A 23,298-nucleotide genomic window follows, 5' to 3' on the forward strand; every position below is an offset into this window, starting at 1 on the left:
GTTGCTAAGAGTCGGGCACGACTGAGCGACTTTACTTTCACTTTTCACTTTAATGCATTGGAGAAGGAAATGGCAACCCACTCCAGTGTTCTTGCCTGGAGAATCCCAGGGACGGGGGAGCCTGGTGGGCTGCCGTCTATGGGGTCACACAGAGTTGGACACGACTGAAGCGACTTAGCAGCAGCAGCAGCCGCAGCATGTAGAAATAAGCCTAGAGAAACAGGAAGGACCAGAGAGATGTGGGAAGAAGGTCATGTGTGGCAAGGTTAAGAACTGCATCTTCTAAGTCTATAAATTATTTGGAATTTTACTTTATGTTAAAGGCAGAAAAAGATAGAACATAAATGTTATAGATTTTACATACTGAGAAGGTGTCAAAATCCATAGAATTAATGTGAAACATTAGGTTTATTGCTATTAAATCAAATTGTCTTATATTTTAAATAAAATATTCTCAATTTTCTCTATTGTAACAGTCTTAAAATTTGTTTTTATTTGCAGAAACATTATTTTTCTATCTAAACTGCATACAAATTTCCTTTATTAAAATTTTGACTAATTAAAAAAATTGTGAACCTTTCATGAACAGGTTTGTAAAGCTTAAAGATTTAATATAGTTTGAGAAAAGGGAGAATAAGAAACTTTGGATGAAGAATAAACCATCATCTGACACAGGTTTTTATCCCTCTGGTTCATCTGACCTAAGAATGACATCTCCCATGTCACCCTATGACTTAAGGACACACTGATGCCTTTCACTTAAAAAGACCATTACATCAAGCAGAATGCAGCATGTATTTCTGGACTAGCAAATGGATAGTCTTATCTACTTATACCAACTTTTTTGCCACAGTGCAATAAATGAATTGATGAAATGCTGGATAAGGTGTGGAGAAAGAGAAACTCTCCTACACTGTTGTTGGGAATACAAATTGGTGCAGTCACAATGGAGAATAGTATGAAGGTTCCTTAAAAAACTAAAAACAGAACAAACATATGATCCAGCAATCTCACTTCTAGGCACGAATGTGGAGAAAACTCTAGTTCGAAAATATACATACACCCTTATGCTCGAAGCATCACTATTGACAATAGCCAAGACATGGAATCAACCTAAATGTCCAATGACAGAGGAATGGGGTGCGTATATACAATGAAATACTATTTAGCCATGAAAAAGAATGAAATAATGTCATTTGCAGTGACTTGGATGGACCTCAGGATTATGATACCAAGTGAAGTAAGTCAGAAAGAAAAAGGCTTAGTTATATGATATCACTTATATGTGGGATCTGAAAAGAGATACAGATGACCTTATTTACAAAACAGAAATTGACTCACAGACAGAAAACAAACTTGTGGTTATACAGGGGAAAAGAGGAGGAGGGATAAATTGGGAATTTGGGATTAACATATATACACTATTATATGTAAAACAGATTAACAACAAGGACCTATTGTATAACACAGGGAATTATATTCAACATCCTATCACAAACACAATGAAAAGAATAATATATATGTATATATACATATACACACATACATATATGTGTATATATATAACATAACTGAATCCTGAAACATTTTGCTGTACACTTGAAACTAATGCATTACTTTACCAACAAAGGTTTGTCTGTTCAAAGCTATGGTTTTTCCAATAGTCATGTATGGATGTGAGAGTTGGACCATAAAGAAAGCTGAAAGGGAAGTCGCTCAGTCATGTCTGACTTTTTGTGACCTCATGGACTGTAGCCTACCAGGCTCCTCCCTCCATGGGATTCTCCAGGCAAGAGTACTGGAGTGGGTTGCCATTTCCTTCTCCAGGGGATCCTCCTGACCCAGGGATTGAACCCAGGTCTCCCACATTCCAGGCAGATGCTTTAACCTCTGAGCCACCAGGGAAGCTGAGCACTGAAGAATTGATGCTTCTGAACTGTGGTGTTGGAGAAGACTCTTGAGAGTCCCTTGGACTGTAAGGAGATCCAACCAGTCAATCCCAAAGGAAATCAGTCCTAAATATGCATTGGAAGGACTAATACTGAACTGAAACTCCAATACTTTGGCCACCTGATGTGAAGAACCGACTCGCTGGAAAAGACCCTGATGCTGGGAAAGATTGAAGGCAGGAGGAGAAGGGGATGACAGAGGATGAGATTGTTGGATGGCATCACTGACACAATGAGCATGAATTTCAGTAAACTCTGGGAGTTGGTGATGGACAGGGAGGCCTGGCATGCTGCAGTCCCTGGGGTCTCAGAGAGTTGGACACGACTGAGCAACTGAACTGAACTGAACTGAAACTAATGCAACATTGTAAATCACCTATACATCAATTAAAAAATAAATGCACTGATGAAAAGCCAGGTTTTAGGTAACCTTGCTCCATAAAAAATCAGGCCTTATGATAAAAATAGAGCTAGGCCTTTCTATCTTGTTCCTTTGGTCTATATTTTTGTTTTTGTGTCAGTACCATACTGTCTTGATGACTATAACTTTTTAGTATAACCTGAAGCTAGGAAGCTTGACTGTTTCAGTTCCATTCTTCTTTCGCAAGACAGAAAACAGCCAAATTCTGTAAAGCAATTATCCTTCAATAAATAATAAATTAATTAAAAAATTAGAACTAGGGTAAACCACTCTGATGCTGGGAGGGATAGGGGGTGGGAGGATAAGGGGACGACAGAGGATGGGATGGCTGGATGGCATGATTGACTCGATGGACATGAGTTTGAGTGAAATCTGGGAGTTGGTGATGGACAGGGAGGGCTGGAGTGCTGCAATTCATGGGGTCACAAAGAGTCAGACATGACTGAGCGACTGAACTGAACTGAACTGAAATCACTCGATCCTGTGGAACTTTCACAACAGATTTAACATAAACAACAAACCTAACAAGATACCAGTACAGTTAAAAAGACATGTCAAGTTCTAACAGGGAGGTGCTGTGAAAGTCCTGGCCCTCACTCACATCAGTGTGGAGAGAGCCTGATGGGGGGTGTCAGGAGGGTTCAGGCCACTGGGTTTGGAGACAGGGGCCTCGCATCACAAGGCACAGGTAGAGAGGTGCAGGCTTCTCACTAAATATGGTGCTAAAGATGGATCCCTTTTCTCTTGTGTGGTTGCAGAGACTGGAGAGAATCATGTGACGGGCACTTCCAAGGCAGAGCACGTGTCCAAAACAGAGAGCAATGTGACTGCACCCCTCCAGGCTTGCTGTATTCAGCCCAGATCATGTGCTTTATACTCATCATGATGTGGGTGCGTGCTGTGGTGTCCAACTCTGTGATCCCATGGAATGTAGTCCACCAGGTTCCTCTGTCCATGGAGTTTCCCAGGCAAGAATACTGGCGAGGGGTGCGGTTTCCTACTCCAGGGGATCTTCTCTATGTTCAGCTGCTGCTATTTAGGAAAACTCATCTATAACTTCCATGTTACACTGACATCATTACCCAATTGATCATCACGTGCTAAGTCACTTCAGCTGTGTCCAACTCTCTGTGTGACCCTATGGACGATAGCCCATCAGGCTCGTCTGTCCATAGGATTCTCCGTGGACACGGGTTGCCAACCCAAGTCATGGTTGCCATAACCTTCTCCAATTGATCACCACATCTGAGGCAATTTGCATCACGGGACTGTGAAGAAAGAGAACTGCATGTGCATAATACTCAAAACTCTCCACCTGATTTAAGTAGAAAAATGGTTTTGAGGAACTTCGACAGACAGGTGGGGACTGTAAGTGTCAAGTATACAGCTGGCATGTCACATGGATAGTGCGTCTGGCTCAGAGCATTCCCAGGAGGTGCTGAGTGAATATTCCATGGGTGAATAAATGGATGACTAGATAGATGAGCAGCTTTAGGTCAAGATGTCCTTCAGGATGCAGAGGGGCCTTAAGGAATCATTTGTCCTCTGAACAGCCTGGCTGGATGCTCCCTCTTTCTGACCCCAGCCTACAGCTCTTTTCCTGGGCTCTACGAACAGACAAGCCTCCCAACCTGCTCACACATCGCCTGCATGAGCGCGGGGGCCTGCTCATCTCTGCCTGGCTACAGTGACCCTGAGGACACAATTATCCACTGCAGGGGACCCCAGGCCAAAGCCAGAAAGTGACTGAGGAAGGAGCTTGCAGGAGAGACTCAGACCGGTTGACCAAGTGGGGCCCCATACTCACAGATGTGTAATCAAGTCACAAGTTCCCCAGTTATTACCATCATGATCTCGAAGAGGCCAAAGAGGCAGGAGGCTCCCCATCTCCTGCCCGCAGTGTGCAAGATGCCTTCTGATCAGGCTGGGATTGCTCTCTTCTTTTTTTAATTTTAATTTTTCTTTCTTTATTTTTGGTTGCACTGGGTCTTCCTTGCTGAGCACAGGCTTTCTCTAGTTGCGCAGAGCAGGGGCTGCTCTCTGTCGTGGTGGGCTTCTCTTGTTGCCGAACACAAGCTCTAGGTGCACAGGCTTCAGTAGTTGCAGTGTGCAAGCTTAGTAGTTGCAGCCCGCAGGCTCTAGAGCATGGTCTCAGAAGCAGTGGTGCACGGGTGTACCACTGTGCAGTGTGTGAGATCTTCACAGATTAGGGATTGAACTCATGTCCGCTGCATTGCAAGGAGGATTCTTTACCACTGAGTCACCAGGGAAGTCCCTGTTCTTTCCTTTGAAGGCTGCATTTGATGGTGATAAGTACCTGATTCCATCTGATTAAAGAAAATAAAGTTCAGGAGAGTCAGGGGTGGGGAGTGGGGGCCAGAGTGAGTCCTCCCTCCTGCCTGACCACCCAGGGCTGGTGTTCCCCTCAATCTGGGCCCCACCCAAGGGCATCTTTGTTGAGGTGCTTCAGCTCCCGAGAGGAGGGCTTCTAGGCTTCTCCTTTCAGCACAAATCGCCTGCAGCCTCCAGTAAGGCACAGCTGGAGGGCCTGTGACACCTGCAAGTCTCACTTCTGTTTTCCATTTTCCATTATGATCTGTGGATTCATTATGATTTCCAGCCCCAGAGGAAGTCAGGCCTGCAGCCTTCTCCTGGAATCCAGCCTGTAATGCTGTTTGTCAAACAGCCATCTATAGCTTGGAATTTTTTTCTCTACTTTGCAAAAGCACTGATGTGTCTTTTTACCTTAATTGTGACCCCTGATGTAGGCCTGCAGGGGAAAGAAGACCCCCATATTCCAACTCAATATTCAATATCTGAGTGGGATGTAGGTTGCATGGGAACAGGGGCTACCTCATTGATTCCAGCTTTGGGTTTATATAGTTCCAACCCCAAATTCCCCATGTAAGGGTGATCAGTAGACCTATATTGAAAGTAGCTTTTGGTAATCACATCTGTGACTTTCATGAGAAATCAATGACTTGAGATAGGTTTATTCCCTCATGTCCATATACCTTCAGTTCAGTTCAGTCACTCAGTCGTGTCCGACTCTTTCAGACCCCATGGACTGCAGCATGCCAGGCTTCTCTGTCCATCACTAACTCCCAGAGTTTACTCAAATTCATGTCCATTGAGTCAGTGATCGGAGAAGGCAATGGCGCCCCACTCCAGTACTCTTCCCTGGAAAATCCCATGGACGGAGGAGCCTGGTAGGCTGCAGCCCATGGTGTCGCTAAGAGTTGGACACGACTGAGCGACTTCACTTTCACTTTTCACTTTCATGCATTGGAGTAGGAAATGGCAACCCACTCCAGTGTTCTTGCCTGGAGAATCCCAGGGACGGTGGAACCTGATGGGCTGCCGTCTATGGGGTCGCACAGAGTCGGACACGACTGAAGCGACTTAGCAGCAGCAACAGCAGCAGAGTCAGTGATGCCATCCAACTTCTCATCCTCTGTCATCCCCTTCTCCTCCTGCTTTCAAACTTTCCCAGCAGCAGGGTCTTTTCAAATGAGTCAGTTCTTCCCATCAGGTGGCCAAATATCTTAAGTGGGTATTAAAAAATGTCAAATTAATCCATTTTTCTTTCATCTCCTAGTTTCATCATTTATTCTTTATAGACCCATGATCTCAAGGCTTTTCATTTTTCCTCTGTCAGTCAGAGGCTGTAGACAGGAATATGCTAACGGGTCTGCTACTAGGGCAGGGTGGTGTCTAACTCATGTCTGGGACTCCAGTCCCTGGGCTGGAAGGTAGGAAGCACTTCACATTTATCTGAATTAAAACTGCAGTGAATTAAGGCACCAGGCCTGGAGCAATGAGGACAGGAGGGAGGCAGGATCCAAAGAAATTTCTGGAAATCCATGGAATTACACAGGATCAGAGACCAACCGGAACATCCAGAACCGGGGTACACAGGTCAAAGGAAGATGTGGGTCTAAGCCAGAGAGGCAGTGAGGAGACCAAGGGTAGATGAAGAGCCTAGACAGGCAGGGAACATTTGAAACGGGGTGTACCCTGCAAGCAGCAGAGGGTCTCAGTTCTCCCGCAGCGGTCTGCGGGGCCCTGTCCAACCACACAGGATTTGCAATTTGTATTCCTCTAGGGGCCATGTCCTTGGTTCCAGTCCACCCCTACCCTGGGCTTATCAGACCTCACATCTGCCTTGTAGTCCATTAGGTTTTCTGTTATTTTCCATCAGGTTTTCCACGAACGATGCTGATGGTTCCCAGGGAGCTGCCCCTTTGTGACTCCCCTGCTCCATCCAGTTCTTCTAAGTCAGGCGCTGCATCAGGGTTTAATTTTGGTGCCATATCCATGAGAGAGTGAACGTTTCAACATTAATCTTGTGCAGTTAAACCATCAGCTGTCTTTTCTCATCAAAGAAGATTTCTTGATAACTTGCCACCAGATCCCGCTTTACTAGGCGTTGCTGCTGAGTCAGCGCCCACCATGCCTCAGTTTCCCCAGCCTACATCACCCTCTCCCTCAGCTGGCCTGGTCGTCTTACCCTCCTGAGGCTCAGCTGGTGAAGTCCTGCCAGGGCTCTTACCCTCCCCGCTCCATCCACCTGAAAAGCTCTTTCCTCTAATCCCTGCAGGGCTGGCTGCCTCACCTCACTGCAGCCTCTGTTGTGAGTCTATCTTTCTTGGCAGACCTGTATGAACACACAATTGAAACACTCCGTAATTATCTATTCCCTTTTATTCCTACTGTTATTTTTAACACTTGTTTTGCTAACTTGTCTACTCTATGTTTTCCATGAGGACAGAGATTTTGCTGTTTTGCTTACTGGTCGTCCAGTTTTGCTGTTTTGCTTACTGGTTTTGTACACTGATCGTCCCCCTCAAAACCTCATCCATGCTGGGAGCTGTGGAAACACTCTGGCATCCATGGAGAAGGGAGGAGACACACCTTCAGACTTGGGTGCTGCAGGAAGTCAGAGGGAAGAGCCCGTTCATTCTCCGCAGGAGGAGGTGTCTAAGCAGGTCTCAAATGATAGAAATTATTGAAGCCTGGGACCATGGTAAGACAAGTTGCTGCCCCTCCTGGACTCTGCTATTTTCTAGGCCTCCTCTAGTGCTTCCAACACCACCATGTTCCCCACCGCGCCTCCTGCTGAATAAGCTTCTGTGATTAGAGGACACAGCTGCTGGCATCAGAGTGGCCAGGCTCAGGGCTGCTCATCATGTCAAGACACAGAGCCGCGTGGAGCAGGTCTGTGACACACGCTGGACACCCTGATGAAGACCCCGGCATTCACATCTCGGGAGCATGGAAGGTCTTGGCTGCCTTAATCGCGGGTGGAGACATGGCCTTGATCGGGCATAATTCAACGTGAACAACTCTTCCCTCTGAATCTCAAGTACGTTTCACAGAGTGCCTCGCCTACTCTGTTATCATCCTCAGCGAAGATTCAGTGTAGGTGTAAACCGCTCCTGCTTTTTCTTTTCAGTCATCAGCAGATTGATGAGGGTCATTAGTCTCCATGAATCATTTTAAAGTTTGCGTTTGCCGTGATGAAAGACAAGCAAAGGAAAATAATTGCAGTTTTCAGTGTGCCTTGGGATCTTCTGCTTGCTTTCTGCGGTACATGACAGGGATGTGATAAACAGAAAGGAGCATCGCTCATTCCTCACTTTTGATCATTTCACATCTTCTATCCACAGAAGACTGAAGACCTTTGAATGGATCCCTGTCCTGACGTTGTTATCCTGTTTTGCAGTGTCCATGCCAGCCTTTAAATGTAAAGATGCAATGTCATCTTGTATATCAAATCTACGTAATTTTATGTGTAAGTGTTTCTACTTTGGAAGGACTGGTAAACGTTTCTGGGGCTGACTTTCCCTCTGCCAGTAGGATAGATGGGAAATGGTAGCAACATTCTTCAGTACAGTGTTATATAATGGGTAGTTTAAAGTGATTAAAAAAAGAAAAAACCCACATGTACCCACATTAGAGGAAGAAAACAAACATGTAACACAGATTAATTATGTAGTTATTAGCTTTTCAAGGGGACTCTTCGCTTTACAAAAGGATTCACTACAGATTTGCTTTAAATAGTAAGCTCCACTAGTGCATTGAGGATACAATTAGATCTGCCTAAATTGGATTTGTACACATTTCAGGAACTGATTCATTGTGCGCAGAAACAGCAAACCCGTGTTTGCTTTGCGACATGGAGCACAACCAGCAAATATGCATATGCTCTATCCAGAAGGTGCCAAACAGCCAGATGTTTGGGAAAGCCTGGATCTCTGACCGTGTGTTTGAGTTATGTCCAGATGCTCAGCACAATCCATTGTGGTTGGGAGTCTTTCCCACACAGGAGGAGGAAAGTGAAAGTGAAGTCACTCAGTGGTGTCTGACTCTGCAACCCTATGGACTGCAGCCTACCAGGTTCCTCCATCCATGGGATTTTTCCAGGCAAGACTACTGCAGTGGGATGCCATTTCCTTCTCCAGAAGGAGGGCAGAGGAGCAAATACACTGAGACATTCTCTTCTTGCTGAAACTAAGAATGATGTTCTTTTTACTGCATATGGGTCAGCCATCTTAGAAATGATCACCTTCAATGAAAATTTTGCAAATGATATACATCATTTTCATTAAGAGGAGAGGTCATCAGGGGAGGGTGTTGCACGAAATATGTACAAATCATCAACACGTTGAAGAGTTTATGTTTAAAGGCCAAAATGAATACTTTAAAATTAATGTGGAAGACAAGAGGTTATCCAATAGAGAGGAATTGGGCTCCAAGCAGCATTGCTATTAAGAAGGTGAGATATAGATGCAGAAACATACAAACTGGAACAAAACTTTCCACACTAGTTTAACTGAAAACAGGAGAGCTCCATTCACCAGCAGGTGCTCAGGTCATCTGCACAAAGGAGCCGGGACTGTTGGCACCCCAGATGCAAGCTGTTGATTGTTCACCAAATCGGATTTGTAATTTTTGATACAAAGCACTGCTAGTGGCGTGAAGGGATACTCCCGTTTGTGACAACTTTGTAAACAGACCCTTTAAGAAAAAAGAAATGAATTTAACCTAAATAAAAGGGTTTCAGGACTCACTCTTGGCATATGTGGAACCACAGGGAAGACTTGGATGGCAGAGCTTCCCTGAGCGACAGCAGACTCACTGGGCTAACGTGTTGGTCTCAGCTGAGGGGGAAGAGAGTGCGAGGTGGCAGCTGGGTCTGGGGCGCAGCCTGAGCTCTGCCTTACACTTCGTGTGGTAAAACGGGAGGAATGATGCTCATATTGCAAGTTTTCAAAAATGTCTTTTGCTTTAATAAGAAATCAGTGAGCCTGATATGTGAAAGGTAGTTAAATGCTAGTTCCATTTCAGTTCTGACCAGCTTTTTGTTGTCCTTGGTGCTTTGCTCTGTCCTCTTGAGCTCATAGGTTCTGTCCTGGGTGTGGGCCAAGTAAGCCTGTCCCCCAGACCCTTGCTGTCCCTCACCACTGCTCCACTTGCCCATTGACAATGAAGGGAGAGCTTTAACAGCCACGAGCACGGTCATCAGGCCCATTCACCAGGGAACTATAGCAGTCAAAATCTGTTTCCTTCATCACCAAACACAAATGGTTATTGTGCACAAGAGCCAGGCCTTAAGTGGGCATCAGAGTCACTTCTGGGTGGAGGGATAAGTCGATGCAAAGAGTTGCTGTAATGTACAGTGTTTGTGGTGAGAAAACTCTTGCAAATACAGTTTTTTTTTTTTTACTATTAGGAAAGTATGATATGTTCCCAAATGCATCCCTTTTCAAATATTCCTGGTTCATTGGCCCCCAGCAGGCCCCACTGCATGTCGAAGTGGAGTGACCATCATATTTGGTGCCTTCTTTGCACTGAGCTTAGCACTGGGGTTTAATCCTCACAACAGCTTTATGAAGCAGTTGATGTTATTACCCACTTTTAACAGACGAGGAAACTAAGGCATAGAGAAGTGGTTCTCTAAAATTACTCAGCTAAAAAGCGTTAGAAGTGGAATTTGGAGTTCTGACTCCAGAGTCTACATCACACTCTTCATTCTGGGCTCCGTGGTCCCCATTTGGCTTGTAACCAAGGCCAGTAAGCTGCAGGTTTACACACAGCAGGCGAGTGCAGTTCTGGATGACAATGGCCAGATTTTCCCCTTGGGGTGGGGGACACAGTGGAGTACTCCAAGGGGACCCCGGGAGATGAGGAGGTTGTGGCCTGTCTCTAACTTGCTGGTGCTCTCAAGGAAAATGTGAGAGTCAAGAAGGGCCATGGGATGCTTGTCTAGGGACCAGTTTGCGTAAAGGTGCTCCCTATCAGACGCGTGAATGTCTTTTACTTGCCAGAAACAGAATTATTTAGAATGTGGGTATATCTACTGAAATGTTAAAAAAATGAGACAGAGTTATGGAAAAAATACACTTGTGACATGTGGTTTATATATATATATATTTATATATATAAATTTACTCCTTTGGTGTTGTATTTGTGACCAAAAATATAAAAAAGTGACTTTATTATAAATTTTTGCAAACATTTAAACACAAACTTTGGATGGAAATTCTTCAGACACGCATCATCTTGGGAACTAAAAACATTGCCAGTCAGAATTGTGTTCTATGAATTCTGTTTGATTAGATATTCAGAGGGTCGACAGACTTTGAAATCAGATTGTTTTTAAAATACATGCAATAAGAATAAATACAATATTCTCCAAGTAATTAAGATTTCTCTTGCCTTTTTTCAGTATTCTACAACTGACTGAACTTTTATAATATACTATGTTAACTAACTGTGAAAAGAATTATTTATATGCATGCTTTTCCAATTATTACTAAATAAAAATAAAAAAAGTAAAGGTCATACTTGGTATTTTTGTTCAAATAAAGCACAGTCTTTGGAGAAAACAATGATGAAAAGAATAACATCAGTAAAAGCTTAGACCTGCAACACAGTCCAGTTATTTTCAGGTGGGTTTTAATATTGTACTTCTGTTTAAGTATACCTTGACAGTTTATCACTAGAGCACAAAAAGAGGAGACCTTCAGAAAGCCAAGTAGCAACAGCTTTCAGAGACTATCTACACTGCTTAGTACAAAGGCCACATGTACATAAAAGGACTGGTTTCAACTTTGTCAGAGCTACAGGCATTTGAGATTGAAGGATACTCCTACACTGTTGGTGGGAATGTAAATTGGTGCAGCCATTACGGAAAACAGTATGGAGGTTCCTTAAAAAACTAAAAATAGAACTACCATGTGATTCAGCAATCTCACTCCTATCTGGAGAAAAACGCAATTCAAAAAGATACATGCACCTTAATGTTCACGGCAGCTCTATTTACAATAGCCAGGATCTGGAAGCAACCTAAGTGTCCATTAACACATGAATGGATAAAGCCGATGTGTATACAGTGAAACAGTATAACCATAAAAAAGAACGAAGTGATGTCATTTGCAGCAAAATAGATGCACTCAGAGATTATCATACTAAGTGAAGGAAGTCAAAGAAATATCATATGATCGTGCTTATATGTGTAATCTAAAATATGATATAAATGAACTTATTTACAAAACAGAAACAGACTCACAGACATAGAAAACAAACTGATGGTTATCAAAGGAGATGGGGAGTGGGGAGCGGGACAGATTAGGAGTTTGGGATCAGTAGATACCAACTGCCATACACAAAATAAACAACAAGGCCCTACTTGTTGCATAGCACAGGGAACTATATTCAACACCCTCTAATAAACCATAATAGAAGAGAATATAGGAAAAAATATATATATATTGGAATCATTTTGCTATACACCAGAACTAACACAACACTGTAAATCAACTATACTTCAGTTAAAAAATATACAAATGAATATCAAAACTGTCATGTTGAGTATAAGAAGCCAAACACAAGACTCTGTATAATACCTCATTCCTTCGCTCAACACAATGACATACGTAATTTCATATATATGACGTACTTTGTTATACAGCCCTAAGCAACTAATACACATGACACACAATAGGTGTTTGTCAAAACTCATGAAAGTAGACACTTAAAATGCATGCTAATTATTCTGTGTAAATTGTATCTTAATAGACTTGATTAAAAACAAGGGAATTGGAGAAAAAAAAGACTGAGGGATAAAAGAAGACTTACCAATGGCCAATGGGTACACAAAAAGCCCTCGACACCACTAATCGTCAGGGAAATGCAAGTCAAAACCACAGTAAGATTTCACCTCACACCTGTGAGAATGGCTGAATGAAAAATCGAGGGATCAGTGTTGAGGAGAATATGGAGAAAAGGGAACCCTCCTACACAGTTGGTTGGTTGGAATGTAAAATGGGTGCAGCCACTGTGAAAGACAGTGTGACGTTTCCTTATAAAACCAAAACCAGAATTACCATGTGATCCAGCAACCCTACTCCTGAGTATTTATCTGAAGGAAATGGAATTAAGGTCTCAAAGAGACCTCTGCACCCCCATGTTCACCGCAGCACTGGTCACAACAGCCAGGACCTGGAGACTATCTACCCACGGTACATACACATGAAAATGGAATACTATTCAGCCCTAAAAAGAAATCTTGACATTGTGACGGCATTGGCAGTTCTTACGCTAAGTGAAATAAGCGAGACAGAGAATATGGCATGATCTCACTCACACGTGGGATCTAAAAATCAAAACTCCCGACCTCACAGAAACAGAGTAGCGCGACTGTGCAGGCGGGGTGAGGGAGATGGGTGAAGATGCTCAGAGGATATGGGCTCCCTATTACAAGACGAATGAGTTCTGAGGGTCTAACATGCAGCGTGGTGACTGTAGGTAATATCCTGTACTGTATATCTGAATGTTGATAAAGGAGTAGATCTTCAGCATTCTCATCACACAGACACACACACACACACACACACAGAGGTAACCATGTGCATGATGAAGTGTTAACTAAATTTACTGTGGCAGTCATTTTGCAGTATATATGTATATAAAATCATCACACTATATACGTCAACTTACACAATATATGTCACTATATCTCAATAAAACTGGCAAAAACAATGAGAGGTATAAAACATCTACATTTTTATATATTCACATACACTTTAGTTACTGAACTCTGGTTAGTTGTCTACTGCTCAGGAAATTTTAAAAATCATGACATTAACCAGCTTTTGCCTTTTTAATAGCATACATAGGTTTCTTTGAACTATTTAGAAACTCTTTAGCAAGGACTGAATTGCTCAGACCACTTGGTGTATGAGGCTAAAAGCCCACTTTCTACCCCAGTGGAACCCCTGGAAATGGAACAAATCCCCAGTGGGCTCTTTAGCCTATTTGCTGTCTGCCCGGGATTTAAAATAGTAACCTTGATGTTAGCAATATATTGCTGAGTACAATTCGTATGGAAACAAATTGGAAAAGATTCATTCCAGGTTCGAAAGTGATTTCTCCTTCATGTAGGATGGAGTCTGGATGAAGGCTTGGTAACTCCACGCACAAACCAGTCTCTGACAGAGCAAGGTAAAGAGCAGCTCTCCAGGTTATATGAGTTGACGCTTTTCACTTCCTGCCTTCAAGGTAAGAGTACTCTCCTTTATAAAATGTTCACTGCTGTGGATAACCAATTTCTGTTTATTAGGGCACACAGTCATCTTACTCCAGCCCCCTCTTTCTATCTTTCCCTCTCTAGTCCACCAAATTTTATGGAAAAGTAAGTTGTTCCAATTTATAGCTCATTCAGACAGTTTTGAGACTGTCAAGTCTGATACTCTGGGACATGGTGAGTAGGTCAAAATGGATGTAAATGAACCAAACTTTCAATCAGCTGTGATTAAATGAACCAAACTTTCAATCAGTTGTGATTTAAGTATACAGTGCTATAGTTCAGTTGTAATAGAATGGATAAGAGCTGAAAAGGCCCAGAATAATTCAGACTAAAATATCTTGTGGTATTTTTCCATTTTAAAATGAATTGAGCAATTCTCTCTGGTTGAGGATTGACAGCATAATAGAAACAGAGCAAACTGCAGAATATTTCACCAGGTAACTGCATTAGCAGCAAAATTCATAATACAGTCTGTTGGTTGAAGAAGAGCATGAAGTCTTCTGTTTTCTTATGAGGTGCTATATTCTCACAGTTCTTGGCCAATTATAGTAGCTATATTGCCAAATTGTGGTTATCAGAAAACACTGTCTAACCTGTAACTTTTAACAATATTATGAGAGACTGCATGGATGCTGATTCTCCTTGTAATTAATTGTGGGGGAGAAACATAATTAAAACTGCTTCCAAATATTGCCTTCTATTTAGGAGGCAACAATCACATAAGATACTGCTACATAACAGCAATCTGGAATATTTCCATGTATTCTAGAGGACTGACTAAAGATTAAAAGAGCGGGCAAACGTTTCAGTGACATTTGAGACTTTCATACTGCACAGAAACTCTTGTTTTTCCTAGAGATATCTTTTTGCGGGACAAAATGCATTGCATAAATATTATAGACAGTCCACATATTATGTAAACTTTACGTACACATTTGTTTTTATGTTTCACTTACCAGAATCAAGAGGCAACTTGAAGCCAATTTGGTGTGCTCAGGGATGGTGGAAAACACTGACAAAATCAAGCAACCAAAGACGAGGAGAAAACTGTAAAACAACAAAATAAGAGAAATCCGATGAGAACCTGGCCTTAGGATGACAGACTTAATTTATTTCTAATGGATAAAGTACAAGATCCATTTGAACTGACATTGATTAAATTGTAAAAGCTCTAAAAGTGGCTAGCCATTTTAAATATCAAAGTACAATGTGATGTCCATTGCACGTGGGGCTCCTTTGTAACTTTATTGATGAGGGGTGTGTGTGTGTGTGTGTGTGTGTGTGTGTGTGTGTGTATTGTGTGCTATGCTTAAATGTCCTCCCTTGGCTAGGAATCTGTAAATTTCCTACCAAGAGCTCTCCTGAGCAGGCATCCTGAAAGGCTCAGAAGTATGTTTTGCTTTCCTGTTTGGAGCACAAACTGTAGCCACTCTGCTGTCAAAGGAGCAGACTCACCCTCCTGTTTGGCAGCTTTGGTGAATCGTCAAGCGTTCTGAGTGGTTACTAAGCCATTGGCTCCTTTTTGGAGTCCAACATTGCTCCCGGATTCTCATTTGTCATTTCTTTATTTTAATAATAAGAACAGAAAGTGACTTCTTCTACCCACATGCTTTCCATTCCTTTCCGGTCAAACCCTTACAGAAATGCCCCCCTGCCCAGCTTCATTTGCGCTGTAGTGACAGGGAGCATGTCTACCAGTCAGTTTGCAGGCATTTTGATTCCTAGAAATACTGAACCTCTGGGGCCCCAGGGTGGGAAACCAAGTTCTCAAAGTAAATGTCTAATAAAACTGGCAGGCTTTGTTTTAACGTTGAAAATTTACTTATCCTGAAATTTGGAAAAAAAAAAAAAAATCCCAATAGCTGAGCTACTTGCTCTAAGTCATATTTTTTCACTTTGAAAATAATTTGATTATACATAGCTATATTGCCAAATTGTGGTTTTCAGAAAACACTGAACAATATTATAAGAGACTGCAAGGATGCTGATTCTCCTTGTAATTTATCGTGGTGGAGAAACAAAATTAAAACTGCTTCCAAGGATTGCCTTCTACTTATGAGGCAATGATAACATAAAATACTGCTACATAATAGCAATCTGGAGTGTTTCTTTGCATTTTAGAGGACTGACACATAATTTCATCTCTTACTCAACAATCTCCTTTAAAACATCAGCTCTGTGTTCTTTAGCATCGTGTGGATCTAGCCTTTGCCCCCTCTTGTCTTCCCCTGACAAGTCTGCATGTCTTTCTATTACACTGAACTGGGGCTCCCAAGAGTTCAAAGCCAGGGATTGGTGACTTATGGACAAGGGACAAATCTGGCCCTAATGTCTGTTTTTGTACATAAAGTTTTATTGGCACACAGCCACACTCATTCACTTGTGTATTGCCTATGGCTGCATTCATGAAAAACTGCAGAACTGAGATTTGTGTCCTAAGCATGAGGCTGGGATGTTTACTCTGTAGCCTTTAGAGGAAAATTTGCTGACTCCTGATTGATACCAAGCATTCCTTCTTTTTCTTTAATTTTTATTTTTACTTTATTTTACTTTATAATACTGTATTGGTTTTGCCATACATTGACATGAATCCGCCACGAGTGTACATGAGTTCCCAAACATGAACCCCCCTCCCACCCCATATCATCTCTCTGGATCATCCCCATATCATAAGAGACTACTATCAGCAATTATATGCCAATAAAATGGACAATGTGGAAGAAACGGACAAATTCTTAGAAAAGTACAACTTTCCAAAACTGAACCAGGAAGAAATAGAAAATCTTATCAGACCCATCACAAGCACAGAAATTGAAACTGTAATCAGAAATCTTCCAGCAAACAAAAGCCCAGGTCCAGACGGCTTCACAGCTGAATTCTACCAAACATTTCGAGAAGAGCTAACACCTATCCTACTCAAACTCTTTCAGAAAATTGCAGAGGAAGGTAAACTTCCAAACTCATTCTATGAGGCCACCATCACCCTAATACCAAAACCTGACAAAGATGCCACAAAAAAAGAAAACTACAGGCCAATATCACTGATGAACATAGATGCAAAAATCCTCAACAAAATTCTAGCAATCAGAATCCTTATTTCTATACATCCATTTCGGTCCAGAAGCGAAGTGGAACTGCTGCTAATTACTCACATTCAGAGGTTTCCTATAAGCAAGACACTGTGCTAAGTCCCTTTCACATGCACTTTCCACATTATCCTCTCAAATTTATGGAGCAGAAATCTCATTGCTCCTGTTTCGTAAACATGAAAACTGACCGGAAGAGGTTTCGAGCACTGTCTGTCCTGGGGTCACCGAGCAGTGTTGCTGAGGAGCAGGGAGGATAGCAGTGATGGTCTGGCAAGACTCTTGGAGGTTGGCGGGGGGTGGGGGGGGACTTCTCTCTCTCTTCCCACTGAGAGGGAAATAGTTACCACTCTGAATAGCAGAAGCCTTCAAGAAGGACTTCAGGGAAGGACGCTACTAGGGAGAAAACTTGGTGTCTGAGTTAATAACCACTCATCATACTTTTGACTCATGTACTTCGTGATTCAGGATTCTTTCAATTCTACTTTCAGTTGGCCCTAACAGACTGGGAATTGTAAACTAGAAATCAAATTCCAGCACACCTACACCTTGAAGTACTCATCCTTCATGAATGAAAGTGAAACCCAGGGATCACTAAAGTAGCTCGGAGGATGATATGGCATCACATACAGACAGTGACAGATGTTTCCCTGGTGAGTGACTGCTATCTATAGATGCCTCCCGAGTCCAGGGTGAGCCAAAAACATGCAGAGCAGCAAGCAGGGGATGGCTCAGTCACGAAGACACCGTCTCCTCCAAGAGCATCTCAATAGTGGCTTCATGACCCCCATGTGTATTTTCAAAACAGACCTACATCACTAGCCCTTTTGCTAGTGCCTTCTTCATTAACAGCTGGGTGTTGCTTAATCTTTTTCCTTCAGGTCACTACTTTGCCCATTCTCTCTCTTGAGCTGATCTTACCCTCCTTTTTAACACGAGTAGTTTCTGTACTAGAAATCTGTTATTTCTATGGGAGCCCAGCTGAAGACAGAAAACCAAAGACCTCCACTGCTCTGGCTGCCCAAGAGGATATGGATGAGCAACTACATTTATTAATTCCCAAATTCCTTCCTTCCTTCAACCATTCATCCACTTGTCCAATCAGCAAATACTGATCAAGCATATGATACTAGGCTGAGTCACAGGGATATAACAGCAAACAAGACTTTCTTTTTCTGCCTTGGCAGAGTTTATGATCTGTTGAGGCATACAGGGTAGCAAACAGATGTAAAAAGTAAATGAAAATTCTGAGTGATGACTGCAAAGATAGGGAAGATGCAGGGGATGACAGGAGCATACGGGAGAGGAGGAATCGCACGGGGCTGGTTACTCGGTTTGTGGAGTTGGTGCACAGTGAACATGTAGGGACCCTTTGTTAAAGGTTATGCAGAATTTCAAGGCAATGACAGTGGAGCATGACACCAAGTGTGGCACCCTTGGGTTCTGGGCTCCATGAGACTGCACAGGCGGCACACCTACAAAGTCAGACCTGGGGTTTGGGAAGACTTCTTGGAGCAGGCAAGGACTGAAACGAGCCCTGAAGGCCCAGGAGGGTTGGTCTGCATTATGGTTGTGTGGCTGGGGAAAGGGATGCTCTAGGCCATTCAACTGCGTGGGTGAAGGCCAGGTGCTGCTGCTGCTGCTGCTGCTAAATCGCTTCAGTCGTGTCCGACTCTGTGCGACCCCATAGACGGCAGCCAAACAGGCTCCCCCATCTCTGGGATTCTCCAGGCACGAACACTGGAGTGGGTTGCCATTTCCTTCTCCAATGCATGAAAGTGAAAAGTGAAAATAAAGTCGCTCAGTTGTGTCCAACTCTTAGCGACACCACGGACTGCAGCCCACCAGGCTCCTCCATCCATGGGATTTTCCAGGCAAGAGGACTGGAGTGGGGTGCCATTGCCTTCTCCAAGGCCAGGTGCAAGCATCACCAAAATTCACTAATTAATCAACAGGGTAGAGTTAGTGAACTCCTTCTAGCTAGCTTATTCTTTGGTGGTTCATGAAAAGTGTAAAGCAAGTCATTCCTGCAACTTCATTTTTTTTTAACATAGGAATCATCTTGGCTCCATTGAAAGCATGTACTGAGTACCCTCCATGAAAAACACCATGCCAAGCATAACTGAGAGATGAGAATAAACCAAAGTAGACCCTATCCTTAATGAGCAGTGTAGGGAGTAAGGGGAACACACAAGACAGTCATCATGAAGGCAGAGACAGATACATGCTGGGAGAAATATCACAGGGCCTGAAAGGAAGTGCCGGGGTGGGGGTGGGGGTGTTCTGTTCAGTTGGGAGATGTGGAAGCATGTCAAGAAAATCTCCAAAAGTGGGTGTTTCTGGAGCTGGTCTTTGAAGGAAAGGTTGGGCTTTGACAAGAGAAATTTCTGGAGAAACACATTCCAGAAGGAGAGTACAGTAGGAGAGAGGCAACAAGCCAGAAAATGGATGAGATAAAGTATCTGCTCCCTGTTTCATGGAACAAGAAGTTACTGAGTTTAACTGTAGCATGGATGGGACAGGTGGCTTGAACTGGGAGTCTGTGGCCATGATGGATAATACTTCAGGGTCTGTCTTTAGTTCAGCAGACAGTGGAGGCCACTGAACAGGAAGTAGCCTTTGTTTCTGAACAGGAAGCTCATCTCATCAGAGGTGCCCTCTGGGAAGATCAAGTCAGCAGCCACGTGCGTTAGGACGTCTCTGAGTAGCTGAGAAATAGGGTCAGGAGTAATGGTGACTTGGGTTAGGCTGAGAGCTTGCTGGCAGAAATGAGGCAGCTGGAGGGATGTTGTGAAAGCAGTAGCTCTCTCACTTGGTAGCTCTTGGCATTGCAGGTAGAGTTTGGGAAGGGGGTGGGGGCTGAGAAATCCAAGGTCTCCATCCGCACTTACTGGTGACATTCTTAACAAGTCAGGAGGGGAAAAGTCAGGGAGTGAGGAGGAAAACGAGATTCTGAGAAGACCCAATCTTGGACACCCACATGGAACTGTGGGTCTGAATCTTGGGCACAAGGTCTGGCTGAGATACAGGAGTGCCCTCCTCTGGGAGGAAGCGAATGAACAGAGAGTGCAGAATGAGCACAGAAGGTTTAAATGGCATCCAGGCTAGCTGGGGACACTTCCTGATCTTGGAGAGTGGCATCATGGGAGCAACAGACACACGCTGCTGTGAAGTAGCTCTGGGTGGCCCTGCCAGAGACAGAGCCCTTGGCTGCAGAAGCACTGGGCCGACAGCATCCCCCCCGAGGGGACTGCCTGCACTGCTGGGTCTGAGTGTGGCTCTGCTGACCTCACTGCTCCTGAAGGTCCCAAACACCCGTGTGCAGTCTGAAAACGACCCTACTCCACCTCTCTGCAGGCTGGATAGAAGTGGGAGCAGAGGCAAGAGTCACTGGACATGGGGGGTCTTTATCTAGGGTATACAAGTCCCCAAGGGGTCTGTAGGTAGAATTTCAGGGAGGGGTGAATGCGGATGGGAAAAATTATATCTTTGTCACAAATCATGGAAAAAAAAAACCATGATGGTATCATCAGGACTAAAACACCACGATGATATCAGCAGGACTCATGAATCTGTCACTCATAGAAACCACATATATTTTCAGACCCCATTCTACAGTTTTAGATGAACCATTTGTGTTTCACCTTAAATGTTGATTTTGCCTCATCACTATTTCAAGATTATGGTAGTTATTAGACCCACTGATGGGAATTGTTTTTTCTTTTTTTTTTTTTACCTCATCAATAAAGAAGCATATGTATAATTCTATCAGACACTTTAATCTTTTAATAATAGCATTTCAAGTTTAATTTTTTTCTTTGGTAATCATCTTCATTTTATGCATTTAAAACATTTTTCTGAGGAAAAGCTCACAGGCTTTACCAGACTGCTGAAGGTTCATGGCACACAAAAATTAGAAACCTGTGGTAGGAGATGAGTCAGGGGCTGGGGAGTGGAAAATGACCTGTTAGGCATGGGTCACCAACTTACTCAGGAAATGTTTCTTTTTTTTAATCCTAGAGCATTTTAGATATTTATTTTCATGTATTTAGTCCTAATTGTTTATTTTCCCCCTACAGGTAGATTTTAAAATAATTTTTTAAAAATATGAATATTTTTTCTCTTATAATTAATTGTGTAATATCATAACATCTGTATTCCTAGAAAATCATTCTGTAACAACTATTGGCTTTTACTTTGCCTGAAGCAACCATCTATATCTTGTTTCTTAGGAAATTCACTTTGATGTGGACTTTCTGTCCTTTAGAACGCACAGATTATTATAAGAGGAAAAGAAGGGTATTTATGATACAAAATATTGTCAGTTGAAAGACCTCTATGTTTATCCCAGAAACCTACCATCAGCTTTTGTGGGCTTAAATTAGCCCAGTTTGTCACATTTACTGTGGTGCGTGCATGCTCAGTCCCTTAAGTCGTGTCTGACTCTTCACCATCCTGTGACTATAACCCACCAGGCTCCTTTTACTTTGGGAGAAGGGTCTACTTGGAAATAATGTGGGTGTTTGTGCAATAGATGACGTCTGTGACTTGGGAAGCCAGTTTACGCTTTGAGCAGGGGTTCATTCGGGAAGAATTAAAGTGATGGGAGAAATCTGTATGCAGGTCAGGAAGCAACAGTTAGAACGGGACATGAAACAACAGACTGGTTCCAAATAGGAAAAGAAGTGCGTCAAGGCTGTATATTGTCACCCTGCTTATTTAACTTCTATGCAGAGTACATCATGAGAAATGCTGGACTGGAAGAAACACAAGCTGGAATCAAGATTGCCAGGAGAAATATCAATAACTTCAGATATGCAGATGACAACACCCTTATGGCAGAAAGTGAACAGGAACTAAAAAGCCTCTTGATGAAAGTGAAAGAGGAGAGTGGAAAAGTTTGCTTAAAGCTCAACATTCAGAAAACAAAGATCATGGCATCTGGTCCCATCACTTCATGGGAAATAGATGGGGAAACAGTGGAAACAGTGTCAGACTTTATTTTTTGGGGCTCCAAAATCACTGCAGATGGTGACTGCAGCCATGAAATTAAAAGATGCTTACTCCTTGGAAGAAAAGTTATGAGCAACCTAGATAGTATATTCAAAAGCAGAGACATTACTTTGCCGACTAAGGTCCGTCTAGTGAAGGCTATGGTTTTTCCTGTGGTCATGTATGGATGTGAGAGTTGGACTGTGAAGAAAGCTGAGCACCAAAGAATTGATGCTTTTGAACTGTGGTGTTGAAGAAGACTCTTGAGAGTCCCTTGGACTGCAAGGAGATCCAAACAGTCCATTCTGAAAGAGATCAGCCCTGGGATTTCTTTGGAAGGAATGATGCTAAAGCTGAAACTCCAGTACTTTGGCCACCTCATGCGAAGAGTTGACTCATTGGAAAAGACTCTGATGCTGGGAGGGGTTGGGGGCAGGAGGAGAAGGGGACGACAGAGGATGAGATGGGGGGATAGCATCACTGACTGGATGGACGTGAGTCTGAGTGAACTCCGGGAGACGGTGATGGACAGGGAGGCCTGGTGTGCTGCGATTCATGGGGTCGCAAAGAGTCGGACACGACTGAGCGACTGAACTGAACTGAACTGAACTGAAAGTGATGGGAAAATAACGCAAGTCATGCAACATCGTTCACACAAACACACACCTCAGCCCCGCAGGGGCTGCGGTGAATAACATGGTGGAGAAGGAGAAGAGGGGCTGAGGGAGACAGCATGCTCTGAGGCGGCTGAGCTCAGCCAGCAGGCCGACTTAGAGCACAGGCTTCTGTGGTGCAGCAACCGCACACTCCTACCTAGAAGGTGCTCTTGGCAAGGAGTTTGGGGGATGATATGCTTTCCACGCGTAACTGTCCATGTGAGTCAAGTATGTAGGAAAGTTCTGGGGTAGGGTGATCACAAATGTCTGAAGGAACTCGAATTGTGGAATTAAAGAATGACAACAGGAAGTAGATAGGAAGTTTTCAAAGAAAACAGTTCTTTAGAAGAAACTTCTGAAGGAACTTCAACCCTGCCTCTGACTTCTCGTGAATTTCTCAGTACTGCCTTATTAGAGTGTGTATCTGAGGCAAGACCTCAAGGTGCACAGTGAGTCACAAGGCCCGGAGCGCATGCGACGGGATCAGCGGCCACAGATGACCTGCCCGCTGCCACCACACTTGTCTGAGGAAGTGCTGCCTGAGAAATCTGGAAAGAAGGCTGAGAAATCTGCCTAAGGAAACTGGAACCCAGTGTTTTGT

The 23,298-nt window shown here is 43.3% G+C and overlaps 1 protein-coding gene across 3 annotated transcripts in view; it reads right to left on the reverse strand.

Annotated features, from left to right (window-relative positions):
* Positions 1–23,298, reverse strand: part of KCNQ5 (potassium voltage-gated channel subfamily Q member 5) — a 632,727-nt gene that overhangs the window by 202,687 nt on the left and 406,742 nt on the right. For all 3 annotated transcript variants that reach the window (XM_069599473.1, XM_069599474.1, XM_069599472.1), the window contains exon 2: positions 14,920–15,010. In XM_069599473.1, coding sequence (XP_069455574.1) covers positions 14,920–15,010 — 91 coding nt within the window. The remainder of the gene's footprint in view (positions 1–14,919; positions 15,011–23,298) is intronic.

This window comes from Ovis canadensis, chromosome 9 (assembly GCF_042477335.2).
Source record: "Ovis canadensis isolate MfBH-ARS-UI-01 breed Bighorn chromosome 9, ARS-UI_OviCan_v2, whole genome shotgun sequence".
Taxonomy (NCBI): domain Eukaryota; kingdom Metazoa; phylum Chordata; class Mammalia; order Artiodactyla; family Bovidae; genus Ovis; species Ovis canadensis.